The sequence below is a fragment of the Palaemon carinicauda genome, chromosome 28 (assembly GCF_036898095.1).
Source record: "Palaemon carinicauda isolate YSFRI2023 chromosome 28, ASM3689809v2, whole genome shotgun sequence".
In the NCBI taxonomy this organism is placed as follows: domain Eukaryota; kingdom Metazoa; phylum Arthropoda; class Malacostraca; order Decapoda; family Palaemonidae; genus Palaemon; species Palaemon carinicauda.
This window is the reverse complement of record NC_090752.1, coordinates 19,627,589-19,649,316: the sequence shown is the minus strand read 5'-3', so window position 1 is coordinate 19,649,316 and position 21,728 is coordinate 19,627,589. Positions and strand designations below refer to the sequence as shown.

At 37.4% G+C, this 21,728-nt stretch overlaps 1 protein-coding gene across 2 annotated transcripts in view; it reads right to left on the bottom strand.

The window, feature by feature from the left end:
• Pxn (Peroxidasin) overlaps nt 1-21,728 on the bottom strand; it is a 425,335-nt gene that overhangs the window by 163,469 nt on the left and 240,138 nt on the right. For both annotated transcript variants that reach the window (XM_068351797.1, XM_068351798.1), the window contains exons 21-22: nt 1,994-2,110; nt 1,574-1,725 (exon numbers count right to left, since the gene is read on the bottom strand). In XM_068351797.1, the coding sequence (XP_068207898.1) occupies nt 1,574-1,725; nt 1,994-2,110 (269 nt within the window). The remainder of the gene's footprint in view (nt 1-1,573; nt 1,726-1,993; nt 2,111-21,728) is intronic.

Sequence of the window (21,728 nt, the reverse complement as noted above, 5' to 3'; positions counted from 1 at the left end):
CCTTGACAGTTTTTCCTTTAACATTAGCTTCAACCAAAACAATAAGAGAAGTGCATGCTCTTTAATATTTAGAGTCACACTCCTCATGGTGGAGACATGTTGTGCCATTTGTTCCTGAATATGTGGCAAAAACACAAAAACCATCCATCACTGACTCTAGTTTTGAATCCTTTTCAGCTTCATCTTTGAAGTAAATAACCAATAATCCTGATGAGCTGCTTCTGTGTCCAGAACAGGCAATAAGGCTCCATATAAAACAAATGAGAACATGTAGGCACAGTTACAGAATCTCTTTGCTTGCATAAGGTGGGCACAGAAGAAAATCTCCATAAATACCATTTCCTTCAGGCTTTGTGAGGTCACCAGTAGAGCCTGCAGAGAACAAGGAGCTAATATATCGGCCTCAGACCCTCCTAGAGCTCATGAGGTCAGAGGGATTGGTACAACCTTAGCCTTCAAAAAGAATCATTCAGGTGCCCAAGTATTCAAGGTTTTTGTCTGGAAGAGATAGAGCACCTTCATGGCGCACTGTGTTTGGTATTGCTAACACAGGTCCATTGGGGCTGTGGTAGCTGCCCAGCAAGTGGTGTAACAAGCCTACTGCTTTCAGGACATAGAAGCATCATGTCTAAGACTGTGTACATCATGTTTTTGGGTTCAAGAGTGAAACATGGAGCTGGAATGGACACTGATGCAGGTGAGCAGTCTAGTGATGGGTAGTTATTTCACTAAATAGTAGGTGTAGAATCCCCACACTTATTTGGATGGGGAGTATAACAGATAACGCAAACCCAATACTTATAGAAGCCCTTAATGGAAACAACATTCCAATTGAAGATAGGTATATGTATGAAAAAAATTCTAAGGCTGTAATGTATTACATCATTTCCTCCCTCCTAAGTATGACTCCGTACTAAAGGACAATGGTTTGCATTCACGTAGGAACAAATCACAAAGTTTAAAAATAATTTGTATTTTTTCCACCCTGCAAGTCCTAGACAGAATCAGAATGGAGGTTCAGAATGCTGTCACACCCAGACCACCAAGGATACTGGATTTTGGTTGCTAGAACCTCGATGATTTTTCACTGCCCATTAACAACTGTAAGCAGAATCATATCCCTACCAAAGGACACGTTTGTATAGATAGGAAAAATGCAAAATACTTTTGATATTTTCATTTCATTTTATAAAAATAAGAACTGGTACCTCGATTTCACTTCTTCACTTATTCTACCGTCACCTGTAACATTTACGTCCTACAATGCATATTAATCAACCGCTCTAACTTTTCTTTCACACAGAATAAGATTTAACATTCTAACTTCTGAATTTTAGCATGCCCTTACACTTTTTTCTTTGAGCTCAATTAAAACTCTCACTATTCTCTACATTGTATTTTTCCTATCACTAAATTACACACTATCATCCACAAATGTAAATTATTCCCTCTTTAACTAAAAATATTTTCATAAAATGATATAGTAGAAATTGTGCAGAACTTCCATCTACATGAGTAGATATTCTTAACTGATTAAGAACGTACATCATGGTAAAATAAATGAGTCAATTACCTGTAAGCTGCAGTAGCAAATACATTACTAACAGTAGGGTCGATGGAAGAGTTATAACCTTTATATTCGCCTAACATCTCCATTCCTTGTGGACCTAGAATGTGCTTCATCCAGTGGGAGTAAGTAATGTGTTGCATCTCAGCACCCACAACCTGAGGAAATATAAAGCGCTTGTAAATCCCACAATTATAAAACAAAAAGCCTTGAACATCAAAACAAGTAGTGTTTGAAACATATGTTTTTTCAATTATCAAATTTATATCACACTTAAATGAAAATTCCAAAAACTAAATACCTGGCTTTCTCAAAAAATACATAGGTGTACATCAATTCTCACGAATAAACTCAATAACTTTGCTGGTCATACATGACAATATAGTTTATAAGTCAAAATCATAAAGAGTGTAAAATTCTACAAACCTTTCTAGCTTCATGAAATATTGTATCTCCATCCCAGTGTGGATTAAGTTCTCTCATTGCCTGGGCAACTCTGTTATGTTCTCTGAACCAAATTGTATGCATTGCAGTTAATCCAGACTAAAAGAGAAATCATGATAATTTACATACATACATACATATATACAAGCAAACAAACACACCTATATATATATATATATATATATATATATATATATATATATATATATATATATATATATATATATATATATATATATATATATATATATATATATATATATATATATATATATATATATATATATATATATATATATATATATATATATATATATATATATATATATATATATATATATATATATATATATATATATATATAATATATATATATATATATATATATATATATATATATATATATATATATATATATATATATATATATATATATATATATCTATGGACCTCCTATGATGTTTATATTGCTTCTTCTTCAGAAGCTTCGCTCAATCGACCATTACATGTGATCTTTTTTTTTTTTTTCAAATTTTCTTTCCCGTAAATAAAGGCAGCCTTTGTTGAGAAAAATTATGAATGAGGGAACTGACTTCTGAGAAGACTTCTCCATAACCGATGGAGTTTCAATACTCCTGTGCTAACAGGCAAGAAACCTAAATGTTATGGTTCATCAAAAATCATACGATTTGAAGTCCAGAGATCTCTCTATATTGGATTTTTCAATATCAATACAACCAATACTTTAGACACTACATCTATAACAGAACTGTACACCCCAACTAAGAGTGTTAAACATTAATCAACATAAAAAAAAATAATGATAGAGTGTTATAGGCAGCAGTACAGTTAAGGTATTCTATATTTTGTCTGATAGACTTACCTCAGAATGGGATTTCTTCACATGAACATTACAGAAAATAAAGATTGTAAGGGTCACTTACCACTGGATGTTACAAAAGACCATTGAGAACTCTGAGTTTTGGATGGTTGTTTGAAAACATAGACTGGAAGCAAGCTATACAATTTTCATTTCGTGCGTTACTGAAATGAATGATCCTTAATCTAAGGCGAGAGTCCCTCAGGTAAACTTTAAAATACCTTAAATGATACAGTTCTCATTCCTACCCTGCTCTTCTGTTATTATCTTTATATAAATTATTGTTTGGCACTCTCGGATGGGGTTTACTATCCTGTGTTAGGTGTAACACAAGAACACTGAGGTGGTATTGGTGGTGACAAATCTAATAGAGTAATCTCTAAACTTAAAACTGTGACATTTGACACTTCTATATCCAGATTTGGATCTAGATATCTGTTATGGGAGGTCTTTCCAAACGTCAGTTCCAACATTCATTAATTTTCTACCCACAACTGATCCTTTGAAACGGATCTGTTCACCTTTGACCTTTGGAATATTAAAATTTCATGGTTCTAAATTCAATTACAACTTAATTATCCATTGTAAGAGATATTGGCTGTATCACGTTTAACCCACGTGTACAAGCTAGATTGTAAAATGTTCAAAGCCATGACTTACTAGTAACTTAGATAGTTAAATGTGTTTGGATGTAATTTTCAGTCACTTTCACGAGCTTAAAGAAATTGTGTAACCAAGTCAACACGATAGTCTTAACATACTAAAACTCAGGTGTTTATTTACGTTGTTTGGATCATCTGTATGTGTTGCATGTTTATTGTGTGTACTGTGAAATTTATGAGTATAGGCTTATTTAATCTGTTCATCTCATTTAGTCGTTTAACCTTTGATCATTAACCACATATTACCCTCTTTTGTTTACATTCCTTTGATGCAAGTACCTTAACTGTTCTGTTAACACCTCTGCCTATAAATGTGCCATTCTCTATGCAAGTGCTCAGCGTGTTCTGCTTACATTCCTCTGAATTAGCTAAATTATTAATTGACCCTAGTAAATCAAATGTTACCATTAAACATTTCAGTCTTGATTACCTGTGCAATTCTTCAACTAACATTAATAAGCCTTTCCTTGAAAGGAAAAGTAGTACCCCTAACCCTAAAGCTAGACTTGTTCAAATCCCTACCACAGTAAGTATTGCAACGATCCCTAAATGATTTCATGAACCTCTAAGTGCTCCAAGTGGTAATGGCACTACTCGTAGCAAATGTGTTTTCTGTGGCCATACTGATCATGTAAAAAGTAAATGTCCCCCTTATCCAGACTGAACTAGTTTGTTCTCACAATATGCTACCCACAAGTGTTCCACTAATATTAGATAAAATGTGTATCTAAATGTCCTGTCAGTAACCTAACAGTTTATTGATTTTGTCTCAGTTCCCTTAATTTTTCAATCCTCCTTTTCTGATACTGCATTGTCATCATCCAGTCAATTTCATTCTCTTTCATCAGTATCACCTTCAGCAGCAGGCTTTGAAGCCAGCTCCAATAACATTCCCATATTTGATTCCCCTTGTATTAATGACAGTGCTGTTAATATTAATATTAACGTGGCACCTGGTACAGAAATGGTACAAACGTGCAGACTTATCAGATTTACCCTATTGCATTGCATTCTTTTACAGGTAACCTAGTTAACAGTAAATTTAAATATCTGACTCGCATTTTTATTGCAATGCATAACCTACCTTTTACATCTTACTTCCATCAGAACATTTGTATTCTGACATAATCAATTAAACCTTGATGAAACTGCCAACTGTTTAGACATATTTCAGTTTAACATCTAATTTGGTCAAACCAAACATTTTCATAATTTTTAGTCCTAATGTAGATAAAAGCATCAAAATGCCTGGATATACGCATGACATCCACACTCTGAAGGTTAGTGGTATTCTTGTAGTGGACAAACAGCCAGACGATAATGTGGCCTGATTTAAGATTATTTTTGTAGCGAACTACCTTTCCAGGTTCCTCAAATGTATTGTACCCACACCATTAAAGGTGTCAATTTATTTAATACTCCCAATGGATACGTAGTCTGGGGTGAATTACCAACCTGGTCTCGTGAACGAACAAATTTCCGAGAAGGACATGGACTATCACTCACCCTTAGCTGCATAAGCATAGAAAATCCCGTGATGATATAAACCCCCAATGAAAACCTCTGGAAGCTCGACATGATTGGTATTACTGATGAACCTTTTCTCTATCTCGAGACTCAAGCATTTGATCTTTTTGTATGTACCACACAATATAAAAAACAAAGGAACATAGTTCAGTTACCCTTTAAAGTGATAAATCCTCAGAGATGAATTATGATAGAGCTAAAGACCACAATTGTTTGTTAAGTACAGAAACATCCTAAATGAACATATCACCATGGGTTTCACCGAGCCTGCATCGTTAGCGCCTCATAGTGACTGGCAAGTGCACTAATTGTCACATCATCCCATCATTAACTCAACAACCACTCTGATATGCATCATCTAAGTAAGACCTAATTTATACTCCCATATACATGACCCAACCTTGCATCTAAAATTCAGTCCAAGATTCTAATGTTCAAAATGAAATCCTTTGTTCTGACAGCAGATATGTCTAAAGTTTTCCTTCAGATAGAGATCGCTTGGTGGCAAAGATTTTTGTGAGTTCCTTTTATTTGAAGACCCTGTATGGAAAAAATTGTTGCTTAATCTTTTAAGGTAGTCTTGTTTGACACCACCTCGAGTCCCTTTTTCTTATAACTATCCAACACCATTTGGTTAATCAATCTAGAGCTTCAACTTCAAAGCTTAAATACAACTCCTACAATAATATTTTGCAACGTTGACATCCTCAGCAAAAAGCCCCTTATTAAAAAGCTAATGTTAAAAGCAAATATGCCCTTAAGACTCCTACTGGCCCCTTTCATGGGATTTCACTGAAAAGGGCTCCCATGATTACATCAATCTCAATTGAGATACGATCGAAGACACTGAAAATTAAATTAACCTCCATGTTGTTAGAAGATTATTCACATCAAAACGAACATTGTTTCCCTGTTTCCATTGATTCATGATCGCATCTGTTTAATTCTACCTGTCACTTTCTTAGGCAAACTTCATATTCAGAAGCTTCAGATATCGGAGAGGGGTTGGGATTCCTCCCTTAGAGCAGAACTTATTCCTTATTCCAGGAAATTTAGTAAATTTACCAATAATTCATATCTAATTTATTACTATGATTACTAGCTAAGCTACAACCCTAGTTGGAATAGCAATATTCTATACGCCCAAGGGCTCCAACAGGGAAAATAACCCAGTTAGGAAAGGAAATAAAAAAACAGATAGAATAGAGTGCTTGAGTGTACCCTTAACCAAGAGAACTCCAAACCAAGACAGTGGAAGGCCATGGTAAAGAGGCTACGGCACTACCCAAGACTAGACAACTATGGTTTGATTTTTAAGTGTCCTTCTCCTAGAAGAGCTGCTTATCATAGATAAAGAAAGTATTCTACCCTTACCAAGTGGATAGCAGCCACTGGATAATTATAGTGCAATATTTAAACCCTTGCGTGAAGAACAATGCCCCGGTCATCTTAGTGTTGTCAAGTGTATGAAGTTAAGAGAAAGTGTAAAAAATAGGCCAGATCAATCAGTACGTGTATAGGCATAGGAAAAATTAGCCGTACCCAGAGAGGGATCCAAGGTAGTACTATCTGGGCAGTGAAACAACCCAATACCTCTCTAGCTGTAGTATCTCAATGGGTGGCTAGTGCCTTGGCCAACCTACTACCTACCTAGTTATTCTAAATTTTTCCCATTTCTCCTCCTTCCTATATCACAAGGGTGGGAAAATTGATCTTCACGCTCTATCTTTATTCATCTTTTCCGTTTTTGTTTATCTCCTGCATGAAAAGAGTTGAAAAAAAAAAACGAGGTAGAAAGTGAATATCAAGGAAGGTTGGAAGTGGCATATGACAGGGTGAAAATGTAAGAAACTGGTGATCTAGAAGAGGAGTGGAAGTCAGTAAAAGAAAATTATTTTGACCATGCAAGTTATAAATTTGGTAAGAATGTTGTTGGAGGGATTATTATTATTATTATTATTATTATTATTATTATTATTATTATTATTATTATTATTATTATTATTATTATTATCATTATTACAAACTAAGCTATAAACCTAATGTGAAAAGCAAGATGCTATAAGCCCAAGGGCTCCAGCAGGGAAAAATAGCCCAGTGAGAAAAGGAAAAGAGAAAATAAAAAACTACAAGAGAAATAATAAGCAATAAAAATCAAATATAATACGTACAATAATGACATTAAATTAGATCTTTCATTTATAAAGTATAAAAACTTAAAAAAGAAAAAAAACAGGAGAGAAATAAAATAGAACAGTGTGCCCGAGTGTACCCTCAAGCAAGAGAACTCTGATCCAAGATAGTTGAAGGGCATGGTACAGAGGCTATGGCACTACCAAAGACTAGAGAACAATGGTTTGATTTTGGACTGCTCTTCACCTAGAAGAGCTGCTTACCATAGCTAAAGAGGATCTTCTACCCTTGCCGAGAGGAAAGTAGCTATCCCCTCCAGTGAAGAAGAATTGTTTGATAATCTCAGTGTTGTCAGGTGAATGAGGATAGAGGTGAATGTGGAAAGAACAGGCCAGACTATTTGTGTATGTGTAGGCAAAGACAAAATGAGCCATAATCAGAGAGATGGATCCAATGTAGTACTGTCTGGCCAGTTAACAGACCCAATAACTCTCTGGAGGTAGTATCTCAATGGGCGGGAGGTGTCCTGGCCAACCTACTACCTACAAGAAGATGAAGGCAGAAGAGAAAAAGTGGGTATTTGAAGAATGGCTGCAGAGTAATATTATAGAAAAGTATGAAAGATACAGTATCATCTTGCATGAAGGTACACTCTTGTATGCATACAGTTCTATCTTCTTTCTCCTCTTATTTTTTTAAGTTTTTATAGTTTACATATGAGAGATCTAATTTGTTGTTGTCATTGTTCTTAAATACCTTTTTTTGTTTATTACTTCTCTTGTAGTTGATTTACTTTTTTACCTTTCCTCACTGGGCTATTTTTCCCAGTTGGAGCCTTTAGGCTTATAGCATCTTGCTTTTCAACTATGGTTATAGCTTAGTTTGTAATAATATTAATGAATAATGAAAAGATGGGGAAGTAAAAAGTAAGGTAGCTAAAACAAAGAGGGTGGCTGACTATAAGTGGAGTCAAAATTGGGTCGTTATGAGGAGAATAAGAAGTTTTGGAAAGAAATGAAGAGAGTAAGGAATGGTGGATTGAGGACTGGAGAGACAGTGAAAGATGAAAATGGAAGGTTTTGAAAGGAGACAAGGCAAGGAAAAGGTGGGCTGAATATTTTGAAAGGTGGCAGAATGTTGAGGATAATAGGAGGGTAGATATAATTGGCGTTGCAGGTGTTGAGATGTCAGTGATTGGCGATAAAAATGAGAGAGAGATTACAAGAGAGGACATGAAGAGAGCAATAGATGGAATAAGAGCAGGAAAAGCCCCAGGTATGGATGGAGTGAGGGCTGAGTTGTTAAAGGAACGGTACTGAAATGGTGGGTGAGATTGTTTAATATATGTTTTATATTGTCAATGGTGCCAGTGTGTGTGTATTGTTCGTCTATACAGAGGTAAAGGGGATATGCACGAGTGTGTTAATTCTAGGGGCATCAGTGTGTGGAGTGTGGCTTAAAAAGAGATAATTACTAGGGTTAAGGATAAAACAGAGGATGCAATCTTAGAAGTGCAGGGGGGCTTTAGAAGAGTTAGGGATATACAGATCAGATTTTTATAATTAGGCGGATATGCGAGAAATATTTAACAATAGGTAACGAGGTATATGTGGAATTTATGGATCTGGAGAAAGCTTATGATATAGTTGACAGGGAAGCGATGTGGAATGTGACGAGGTTATGTGGAATTGGTGGAAGGTTGTTGCAAGCAGTGAAGAGTTTATACCTTGTTAGTAAAGCATGTGTCAATATAGGGAAGGAACTGAGTGAGTGGTTTCCAGTGAGAGTGGTATACCGAATGTGTATCGTACACATTCGTACACTGTAATGGTATTTCTGTTTTTATATATCATCATTATTTGTCTTCCCTCGCACTGATAATCTGTTTATGCCTGTATGTTCTTGCATCATTGTTTGAATTTTTGTGTTGTTCTTGACTGGAACAGTGTCCAGCTTCCTCCTGCTTTCCCTCTCACTGCTGTGTCTTACTGTTTGATGATGCTGCCCTCAGGCACTGACTCTACTATCAACTCCATGCCCCTGAAACTACCGTCCTTCGTCAGCAGAGAAGTGTACGTCTAGTTCCAGCATACTGAACTCCAATTTTGCATTAAGGGCATGATTCAGTCAAGAATCAAAGCAGATTACGTACTCAAAAATCAAAGCAGATAACGTTCTCGCGGCAATCCCAGAGGACTCTTTCCCGGATATCTCCGATTGGCTGTGAGAGCAAAGAGGCATGCCAATAATGTATGACACCCTTAAATCATACCTCCTGGAGCAGTATTCACTATCGCCAGCCCCCGCATAGCGAAAATTTTTCAGCTTTCCCATCAACCTTTGGGGAAACAAAAGGCTTCGCTCATCTTCCAGGAAATAACCTGTATCACTCGCCTGCAACCTGTCGCAGACGCCTCTCTTCGTGAAGTGAATCTATTTCGTGCCTTTTAAGTATGGCGCCTACTCGAACCTGTATGCATTGCTATCCCCGATTTGAATATTTTGTCATGAAAGACTTGATGACCAAAGTCGACACCCTTCTGGACAGCCACTTCAACTTATTCATGTACTCCATCAATGCCTCCAGTCCTGATAAAGTAAACAACTATTCAACATCAACAGAATGCGGTAGGACATAGGCACCCACCCAATGAAGTGGCAGAATGATGACAAAACCGCCCACCACCCACTACTCGTTCACGCCTTAATCAGCAACCTCTACAGCCACTTTCTGATGCCCGTTAGCCACAATTATGCTGCTACTACTCCAGATTCTGTGCTGCTGTAAACAAATGCGTAAGTGGTTGTCAGTAGCCAAAAAACTTGTAGGTAGGCCATCTCTTGTGGCAGTGGCCTCCCATATCACTAATCTTTTCTTTTCACATGATGCAGATACGGGTGTGCAATTTTTGGTAAAAATGGGTCCTTGACATTCACTGCTGCCAAGGCCACTGCAGGACAAAACATAGTCTATCTAAGTCTGCCGACATCTGCCTGTTAGTGGCCATGGATCTGCGATACTCGCACATACATTATGAAATGCTCACATTATGGTTTGGAAGCTCCAAATATAATTGGAAGTTTCTCGTGGCTGACGTTACATTGCCAATGCTCGGTGCAGACTTCTCAGATTTCCAACGTCACTCACCGTCAGTTAGTGAACTCGAATTCATAAGGTAGTAGGTTGTCCGGGGCACCAGCCACCCATTGAGATTCTAGTGCCAGAAAGTTATTGGATTATTTTGGTCAGACAGTACTACATTGGATCCCTCTCTCTCTGGTTAAGGTTTAATTTTTCTTTGCCTACACATGCACAGAATAGTTTGCCTATTCTTTTTACAAACTCCTCTGTCAATATACAACTGAGAACACTGAGATTACCATTCATTTCTTCTTTGCTCAAGTGGTTAACTTCTACAATGTAATTGTTCATTGGCCACTTTCCTCTTGGTAACGGTAGAAGACACTCTTTAGGTATGATAAGCAGCTTTTCTTGGAGAAGGTCACTCCAAAATCAAACAATTGTTCTCTAGCCTTGGGTAGTGCCATAGCCTCTGTACCAAGGCCTTCCACTGTCTTGGGTTAGAGTTCTCTTGATTGAGGGTACACTTGCGCACACTATTATATCTTGTTTCTCTTCCTCTTATTTTTTATGAAGTTTTAGTAGTTTATATACGATAAATCTAATCTAATATCGTTAATGATCTTAGAATATTTTATTTTGATTGTTATTACTTCTCTTGTAGTTTATTTATTTCCTTGTTTCCTTACCTCACTGGGATATTTTTCCCTGTTGAAGCCATTGGGCGTATAGAATCATGCTTTTCCAACTAGGGTGACAGCTTTGCTAGTAATAATAATAATAATAATAATAATAATAATAATAATAATAATAATATAATAATAATAATAATAATAATAATAATAATAATACTCCTCGACGCCTCTCCAACCAGTCCCCTCTGACCTCGCTCTCCACATCAGCGCACCAACTGATGCATACATTCACCATCTCACGTCGTACCCGAAAGTTTAATGTCCAGAACTTCATCAAACAACAACTGTTGCTGCTACATAAGTTATTGATCCCCAAACCAAGACGACGGGGCCCCCAGTGTTTGCCAGATTTAGATGTCTGGCATCGGATTGTTTGGCAGCCTCTAGACAAATGTCTGCCAAACTGGAAGAAATGGGCCTTTGCCAAAAGGCCTGAAGCCCATGGTCGTCACCCTTGCACATCATCAAGAAGAAAGATGGTGCTCTGCATCCATGTGGAGATTACAGGTGCCTAAACATGCACAGAAGTGGATCACTACTCCCTCCAAAACATTGCTGATGTTACCTCCTACTTGAACAAAGTGAAGGTTTTCTCCATCATTGACCTCCTGAAAAGGTATTATCAAGTGCCCATGTACCCTGAAGACACCCCCAAGACCGCCATCACCAGCCCTTTCAGTACATACCCATTAAATTACTCCTGTTTTGCCCTTCGTAATTCTGGGGCCACATTTCAACATCTAATGGACGGCATCTTAGGGGAATTCCCTTTCTATGTTATGTGGACATCATACTTTTGTTCTGATCCTCCAAAGAGGAACACTTCCATTATCTCTGCATCGTGCTTGACCGCCTACAACAGATCAGCCTTGTAGTCTGGTACAACAAGTGTATCTTTAATGCCAACAAAGTACCATTTTTAGGGCACCGCATCACTCTTGATGGAGTTCTCACCCTCCCTAAGAAGGTGGCTGCCATTCAGAACTTCCCCTTGGGCATGATCAACTACTATCATCGTTTACAGCCAGCCATCACCGCCACTCTTGCCCTCTATGCCTCCCTCAAGAGCACACCTAAAGACCTGAAGTTGGGTTCCTTTCAAGAAGCAGCCTTCTGTAATACAAAACAAAATGCCCTATCAATCGCTTCTACTCTCACTTTTCCTGTGCCACATGCACCTCTTCTTCTCTCCACCAATGGCAGCGACATCGGTATTGTGGCAGTACTCGAGCAGGTGGTCAACAGCTTTCCCCATACATTGGTCTTCTTTAGTAGAAAACTGTTTAAGACAGAATCCAGCTACTCTACCCTTGACTGCGAATTACTGGCAATACATTTGGCTGACCGTCACTTTCGCCACTTCTTGGAAGGTAAGCTCTTCGTCACACGCGCAGACCACATGCTTCTGGTGCATGTCTACACACGAAAGTCCGACACTTGGTCCGCCCATCAACGTCGACATCTCCCCTCCATCGCTGAATTCAATTGTACCTTTCAACACGTCCATGGGAAAATTAATCCCATTGCCGATACCCTATGAAGAAATACATTGGCTGCAATTCACCTGGGATTGGATTACAAGGCTTTGGCAGAAGACCAACAAAAAGATCCAGAGTACCAAGCATATAAGACATCCTGACCATCCCTCCGTCCGGAGGACATCCCTCTCAATGTGTCTAACGCCACCGTCCTTTGTGACGTCAGTACTGGAAGACCTAGAGCGTGGATACTTTTCCCCATGCACCAACAGGTGTTTGATTTCACATCCCTCACTCCATTCTACTACACAACTAACGAAGACAAAGTTCATTTGACATGGCATTAAAGCACATCGACCGGATTCAGGAGTGAGCACCTTTCCTCAACCTCAGCGGCGCTTTGCCCACATTCACGGCAATGTTGTAAGCCCCCTACAGACATCACAAGGATATCATTACCCGTTTACAATCAGCGACTGCTTTATATGTTGGTCCAAAGTCATTCCCATGAAAACTGCAATGGCAGCCTTATGTACATCTGCCTTGTTCTCAGGATGGAACGCAAGATTTGGTATCCCTGAACATATTACGTTTGACAGGGGTCCCACTTTCACCTCTCAGTTTTGGACATCATTAGCAAATCTCTAGGGAATCACCTTTCATCAGATAAATGCATACAACTGTGCTGCCAACAGCATGGTTGAACGTTTTCACAGCACGCTCAAGGCAGTTTTGATATCCCGCTGCAAGAACTCCAACTGGTTTATCCAGCTTCCCTGGATCCTCCTGGGACTAAGGACCACTTTTATAGATGTCCTGGATGTCTTAGTAGCTGAAATGGTGTATGGCAACCCGTTGGTCATCCCTGCAAACTTTTTCTCGTCTGTAACCTCCTTCGACAACGTCCAGAGCCTAAATCACTTTGTGAGATAAGCTACTCCTTGCCACCAGACTTACAAGCCCCCAAATAAGAAACACATACTGGCAGATCTGCACACAGTAAGGCACTTTTTCCTGCAAAACGACAATAGCAAGCCACCGTTAACATCCCCTTACACGGGTCCTTTCCTCGTGACCCTTCGTAGACGGAAAGCATTCCTATTCAACATGCGTGGAATAGAAGACTAGGTCTCCGTTGATCACATAAAACCTGTGTATCTCCTGAAAGATGACCAGCCTACAGTACGCCTCTCAAGACCAGGGCACCCCATTTCACAGGTATGTAAATTTTAGAGGGGGGAACCATGTGCCCCACGATTATTGCACACGTTCGTGCACTGTAACGGTATTTCTGTTTTTTATATATAATCGGTATTGCTCTCCCCTCGCACTGATAACCTGTTTATGCCTGTATGTTATTGCAACATTGTGTTTGAGTTTTTGTACCATTAGTTGCATCCACCCCGCTTCTCAGTTATTATCTAACTAGTGCAGATGAATAGTGGGGCTGAGACAGGAATGTGTGATGTCGCCACGGTTGTTCAATTTGTTTAGTGATGGACTTGTATGATAGGTTAATGCTCAAGTGCTTGGTCAAGGATTGAAACTAATAGATGAGAGTGATCATGAGTCAAAGATGAATCAGTTGTTGTTAGTAGGTGATACTGTATTGGTTGCAGACTCGGAGGAGAAGGGTGTTGATTAGTGATAGAGTTTAGAAGGGTGTGTGAGAGAAGGAAATTGCGAGCTAATGTGGGTAAGAGTAAGGTTATGAGATACTCGAAAAGGGAAGGTGGTGCTAGATTAAATGTCCTGTAGAATGGAGAGTTACTTAAGGAACTAGATCATTTTAAGTACTTGGGTTCTGTTGTTACTGTAAACGGTGGAGTAAAAGCGGATGTACGTTAGACAGTGAATGAAGGATGTAAGGTGTTGGGGGTAGTGAAGGCTGCAGTAAAGAATAGGGGGTTAGGGATGAATATAAAAAAAAAAGTTCTGTTTGAGAAAGTGATTGTACCAACTGTGGTGTGTGGATTGGAGTTGTTAGAGTGAAATTGATGGAGAGATAGAAATTGAATGTTTAAGATGGAGTATCTGAGGACTATGGCTAGTATATCTCGATTGGATAGGGTTAGGAATTTTGAACATTTGTCAATTTGTGTAAACTTTGACTTGCCCTTTTATTCATGGGATATCAAAGTTTAGATTGTTTTAGTATATTTTGCTTTACATTTCTTTTTTTATTCTATGTATTTTTTTGGACATGTGTCAGTCTGTGTAGGCATTGAGGAATCCTGTTATTTGTGGGATAATAAAGTTTAGAATATTTTCTAAGTTATTCCTGTCACATTTCCCTTTACTCTTTTTTATGTATCTCTTGAATATTTGTAATTTTACGTTTTCACTAACACTTTTATTCATGGGATAACCAAGAGATGAATTGTTTTTCTAAGTTAGTCCCCTTATGTTTTCTTCTATGAACCTTGTGAATACTGGTATTTGTAATTTTACATGTTGTGATTAACCCTTCTATTCACAAGATAGCCAAGTGCAAATTATTTTGTGAGTCATTCCGACTATATTTCAATTCACTTTTTGATTAGCCCTTTGCTTACAAGCTATAGTTTACTACCATATAGCTTCACACATCATTAAGATGACCTTGTAAGGATCGTGCAAATTCTAGGAATAAATGCATACGATAGGTTAAAGTGATCATAAATTTAACTCAATGACTTTTTGATTTTATCTATTTTACATAATTATATGAAGAGTGTAAATTGACTCATCAGATAAACCTTTAATGTTAATAGTATAGACTCATTTGGATTCCTTACTAAGAGGTCATTAAAATATTCACAAAATGTTTTTGAGTTAAGTGGACCGTCCACTATGTCCTCCATTTTTTTTTTCTAATTATTCAAAATACACAATTTCTATATATGTTTCATACATATATAATACCTTCATCATATAAATAGATTAAGTCATTTGATTGAATATTTTTGATTTATTAGCAAAAATCATGATTTTAAACAGTTTAGGTACATTTTTCTCCACTAATATGACACCAATTGTATTGAAAATCATACCATCAAAACGTCTTTATAAATCGAATAATTAATGATTTATTTTCTTAGTTTTCTTTGTCTAGACCTAAAATAACCATGAAAATAAAGAAAAATAGCAAAATTATGTTACAAAATATTGTGGGTTTTTATTATTCTTTCCATTGATATCTTTCTCTCTAAAATCGAACAATAAATAAGTGAGAAAAATGTACCCAAGTATGAGTAACTATGTTTTTGAGTTATGAGCTTCCCTAGATTTGCTATAAATTTTTGCTTTTTCCTTAAAAAAATCAAGATAACATTATTATGATAACCTTACTTTGTACTTTTATTGTTTATTCCTACATGAAGGCTCCCTAAGCGAGGCATTTAAACCATATGTTTACTAATAGACTTGGCGCAAGGATGTCATGAGTTGCCAGCGGCCTCTCTTTGTTGCCAGAGTTTTAGTTAGAATGGTCCAGCTCTGTAATCTATTTCATGTTTTCCTCTCTTTTTGGTTCTTTTTTGTTGCTCTCTGCTTACTTTTTGTTCTTTCTTTGACCTTAGGTAACATTGGCCTTGCTATAAAGTTCATGAGGACGTTGTGAAAATACAATGTACATACGAAATGCAAGTAAACAAACACCCATGCATCATAACTTCTATACGTCTTTGGAAACTCTGGCTGTTCTCGTAGATCACATTTTGTGTTCGCCTACCCTCTACCAATACCTTCTATATATAAGTGAAAAAATCGCTATATATATGCAAAAATAAACAAGCTAACACAATTCCGTCAAACTCAGTCGTGCAAACGACGCACTAAAGATGATGTCATCATTTAAAGACCGCTTTATCTCCATTATTTGTAAAAGTAATTGGCAGAAAGTACTGGAGAGCATGTACAATATGTTTCTGCATATACAGAAACAATAAAACGATTTTCGATTTCTGAAACTTGTTATGTCAAAACAACATAGCAGAGAGTCCCTTTAAAGAAACTCTGAGTTCCGGATGGTTGTTTGTAAACATACGATAAAACAGATCATTACAATACTTAATTTCCTGTCCTGCTAAAGTGAACGATAATTTTAAGGTGAGGCCCTCAGGCAAGCTTGAGAATACCTTCATGCGGGAGTCACACTTGGGCGATATGGCCATGGAATGCGGCGAGCTGTGGATTTTAGATGAATTTTGATCATATCGCCATACATCCCCATTCATCCCACGTATGTTTCTCGATGAATCCCAAGGACCGAGATGAGCGTCGTCACGTGTGCAATACATCCCTGGTTGCCATGTTCCGCCACAACACTGGCAGACAGAATGAAACCTGCTCCATTTTTCACCTAGTGTGCGGTAATGGTCGGGCACCTGAGGTATAACGCATGCAAGGAGATAACGCATAGCAAAACTCGTGTTCTGTTCCCGTGGTATTACTCCCCTAATAGCCTCTCAAAACTACATATGAGGTATACATCACTATGGGAGATATGGCAACATGCATCACTGCACAGAGAGATCCTTACCTTACCTTATTCTTATTCTATGTTTGGGTTCCCCTAGGTCCCTCAGTGAGAGAGAGAGAGAGAGAGAGAGAGAGAGAGAGAGAGAGAGAGAGAGAGAGAGAGAGAGCTCACTGAAGTAGGTGGACGACATGGTAAAAGTTAGAAATAGAGTTGGTCAAATACTCTTATGCAATTATGATTTGAGAGAGAGAGAGAGAGAGAGAGAGAGAGAGAGAGAGAGAGAGAGAGAGAGAGAGAGAGAGAGAGAGAGAGAGAGAGAGAGAGAGAGAGAATATTTTGTCATATTCGAAATAAAATACAAAACCTGAACATCGTAACAAATGAAATATAATATTTGGGAGGAAACAAACTTTTGTTCTTATGATATTAAATGCTTGAGTGGAGTGGTGGAAAACTTTTTATGTAAGGGGGAGTCCCGTGGATCACAAATGCCGCAATCCACATCGCATGTATATCTCATATACAAAGATCATTGCTGCAATGTTCCAGACTAATTGAGATGTCACAACTTGCCCACTGTGATGCGATCCCATATACAGCGACGTATAGCATGGCGATGTATCCCCATGTATCCCCCTTGTTATTCTGTGCCTGCGGTGTGCATCTCCCCTGGTTGCCTACTCCGCATTATGAGCCAGGTATACCCCGGTGCCCCTTGTTTCGAAAAATATGAGCTGGAATATCGCCTATGAGCGTATGCGCTATTCAATGTTTCACCCAAGTGTGACCCTAGCATTACCAGTACAGTACTGCTCCTTATCACGCTTTTCCATTATTGTTGTATTGATACTGAAAAATCCAATACACAATATAGAGTGATTTCTGAACTTTAAACTGTGATGGTTGACGAAACGTAACATTGTAGGTTTCTGACCTGTTGGTGCTCCAATCTAATCCCCCAGAGGATGACCTAGATATCGGTTACGGGGTCTTCCCAGAAGTCAGTTCCCTCATTCATTAATTTTTCCTACATAATTAGTAAAGAAAGGAATATTCTGGCAATAAGTGGTAACTGACATGCCAATCTCTTTGTTTTTTCAATTTCATCACTTGTTTGGTACTGATCAGACTTTTACTAAATCAATTGCTTATTACTCGTCATTAAAATGTCTTCATCTTGTTTTCTTAGAAATTACTGCATGGAGTGTGCATGGGAATTGTTTTTGGAAGTTCATCAACCTAATTCCCTTGGTGTATCATGTCAGGAGAAGCCATGTGGCATAATAACCGTTATGAAAAGTGCATACCCCTCCAGGTACCCCTCATATGAAAGTATGTTTGAATGACTGTCAATCAAGTTAACAGTGCAAAGCATTAAAGGAAACTTGCTGTTATTTCAGTGAAAAAAAGTCAGAGAAGACTAGGCTAGATGACTTTAATGAACTTCTTAAGGTCTTGACATCTTGCTTAAAATGACAATTCTTGTCTTACCAGTCCCATCACCAACCTAACATAACATACCAAGATGAGTTTAGCACTCGTAGCGTTTCTTTCATTATGGGTTCTGAAAGTCTGCTGCGCATGACAGATTCTAGTTCCTTATTTTACTAAACCCCATCATGCCAAAATCCTAACTGTTCTATAATACACTTAGATTATGAGGCAGAAAATGGAGTGGGTAGTATGGATCCTAATTGGCCTCCACTCATTAGGGTATATCGAAGTACATAGGTAGATGGTGGGGCATATATTATGATTCCCTCAATTCTTGTTGAGATGAGCAAGGTTTCAACTAAAATCAATTGTTTGCATCATGTTTCCTTTAGCAGTGCATTCCATTTGCTTGAAAGTTCGACTACTGTCTTATCACAGATTAATTCAACCAGAGTAAAGGTAGGCGTTAATAGACTACATATACTAAAAAAGACAAGTTCTTATGTGCATTCGCTGCAGCCCCCCCCCCCCCCCCCCTGCCCCCACACACATTTAATCCAGTTGTAAACAAACCAGGAAATCACCTGATTTTCCCTCAGTTCAACCTAGGATAAAGGAAGTTTGGAAGCTAATTATTTTTCCAAGTCTTCTGAAATAGTCTCTTCTATCCCTCAGTTATCAACTTCATGGTGGATATAATCGATATAATGATGTCTCAGATTCAAAAGAAGGCTAGCTATTCCGGTTTCCATTTAGGCCTTAAGCCTTATTTAACATAAAGATGCACTGACTTGCATAAGACTCATCTGTTGCATAATATTGTCTTAGTTTTCAATGCATAATGTTGTCATAGTTTTCAATTTGATGTCCAATCTCCACTCCATCATTGCGCCACATAAACTTAAAACTTTGAATTCATTTTTTTCGAGTTGGTTGACTAAAAAAAAAGCTGTTTGTGGGTAAAGCAGTCTGGAGTGTTTTTGAGTAATTCTATTTAGCAGTTTTTATAAGCATATATTTAGTTTAAATTGGCTTTCCTGCTAGATTTGCTACCATTCTTGCATAGAGAAAGCACCGTGTTTTAAACAAATGAATATATATATATATACTTTCAGATTTTGGTAAGGGTTTGTTGTGTTTTGGGTTATCTCCCTTACTGAATTTGTTAGTCTTTTTGGCACAGGGAAATAACAGTATTTTATTAGCTTTATGGGGAATACAACATTGTAAAAAAAAAAAATGACATTAGTTTTCCTAACAGCCGAAAAAGCAGGCCAAATTAATGATGAGCAGAGATTAGTTGGCTTTTGTGGAATGGATAATTATATGACACATCAATACTTCCTTCCCTGTCAAGTTGGTGATGAGTTTTTAGATCTTAACTTATTTGAACTCCTTTGTTATTTTCGAAAGGTCAGCAAGCATTCACTTATGGTAGGCAAGTCTGACTTTCCTGTCTATTTGTTTACACTAGCCTGACTTCCATTTTTACACTAGCCTGACTTCCATAAAGTGTAATGCTCATAATTCGATTGAGTTTCTTTAGAAAGGGGTCTGAATGGTCAGTAGACCTTACAGAGTCGAGTTCCTCTTATAGATCTTATTTTTTTAACTAATTTAGATCCTTCTGCAACAAAACCTTTGCTGTTCTGCATCTATATTTTCTCTATCACAGATCTGGAATGTGAAGCAGAAGACCAAGTAGGTGGTCGGATTTCTTATATCCCTGCGTCTTGGGGAGATAGCATCTAAGATTGTATATGCCCTGAAATTTTTATGTAATTGTATCTTTATGAATATTTTTGTTGTTGGATGTATCAGCTAAAGTTGGGCAATCACACCACATTCCAGATGATAGTGTGTTTGTTTGCTTGCAAGCCTGGCTACTAGCTCATCACGGGGTTACTTTACTTAGTAATTTCTAACTTGAGTGCTTTTATTACCTTTAGGAGCCCGACTATAAAGATGTAAATATTATAGTGGGCTATTAGTATTTAGCGAGATTGTTAATTACAAATATGAATAACTTAAATTCACAAATAATACATCGTTATTATTCAGGAGGCGACATTGCATAGGTTATGCCTTTCGTTCAGAGTCTCTGTACAAGTGCCACACTAACTTGTCAGAGAGAAACAATGTGGCATTAGTTAAGTGCTCCTGAAATAAATCAATCTTGCAAACCTCTCAATTTCACCTTTTCATTGTGGTAAGAGTCTTTAAATTGTTATTGCTATTATGGAGAATGACTGTTATCTTAGTTTTGTTTTGTGTCTAATACTTTGATGGCTCAAAGATTTTGCGACTGGTATCATACGAGTCTGTTACCTAACGTATTTATAAATTTCATTATAATGCCCCCCTTTGAGTATATCATTATGAATATTTGACAAAAAGCTTTATATTCTTGGTATACAAGCTAATCTACTAATTGCTGTTTTAGGGTGATAAGCACACATGTGTTTTTGAAATACTTTCCTTTGCAATTAATTCTAGTGTTTTAGAGGGATGTAACTGCACAAAGAAGGCTAAGCTCATTGATCGAAGAGGGAATAAGGACACTGCTACCCCTCTCAGTCTTTATTTTTACTACGGCCTATGTAGTTAATTTTTGTAATAATAGCATTTTAATGCTAATAACTGTATTGGCAGCTCAAAAATTCATTTAATTAATGGTGCAGAGTATTACTTTAGGCTTAACCTACCCTGTTTAAAATCCTGCCCTAATTCCTCAAGTCGTACCAAGTACTATAGTTTTAATCGACTTTATTATTATTATTATTATTATTATTATTATTATTATTATTATTATTATTATTATTATTATTATTATTATTATTACTAGTTCAGCTACAGCCCTAGTTGGAAAACCAAGATGCTATAAGCCCAAGGGCTCCAAGAGGAAAATAATAGCCCAGTTAGGAAAAGAAATAAGGAAATAAATAAACTATAGAGAAGTAAGGAGCAATTAAAAAAGAATATTTAAAGAACAGTAACAACGTTAAAATAGATCTTTCATATATAAACTATAAAAAGAAAAATGTCTGCTTGTTCAACATGAAAACACTTGCTGCAAGTTTGAACTTTTGAAGTTCTACCGATTCAACTACCCGATTAGGAAGATCATTCCACAACTTGGTCACAGCTGGAACAAAGCTTCTAGAATACTGTGTAGTATTGAGCCCCATGATGGAAAAGGCTTGACTATAGATTTAACTGCATACGTAGTTTTACGGACAGGATGTTACTGTTCGGGAACATCTGAATTTAAAGGATGGTAAGAATTATGAAAATTTGTAAACTGTCAGCCTGAATAACTAAATATGCTAAAGTTGGGAAAGAATGTACAGTATTGCAATAGTAT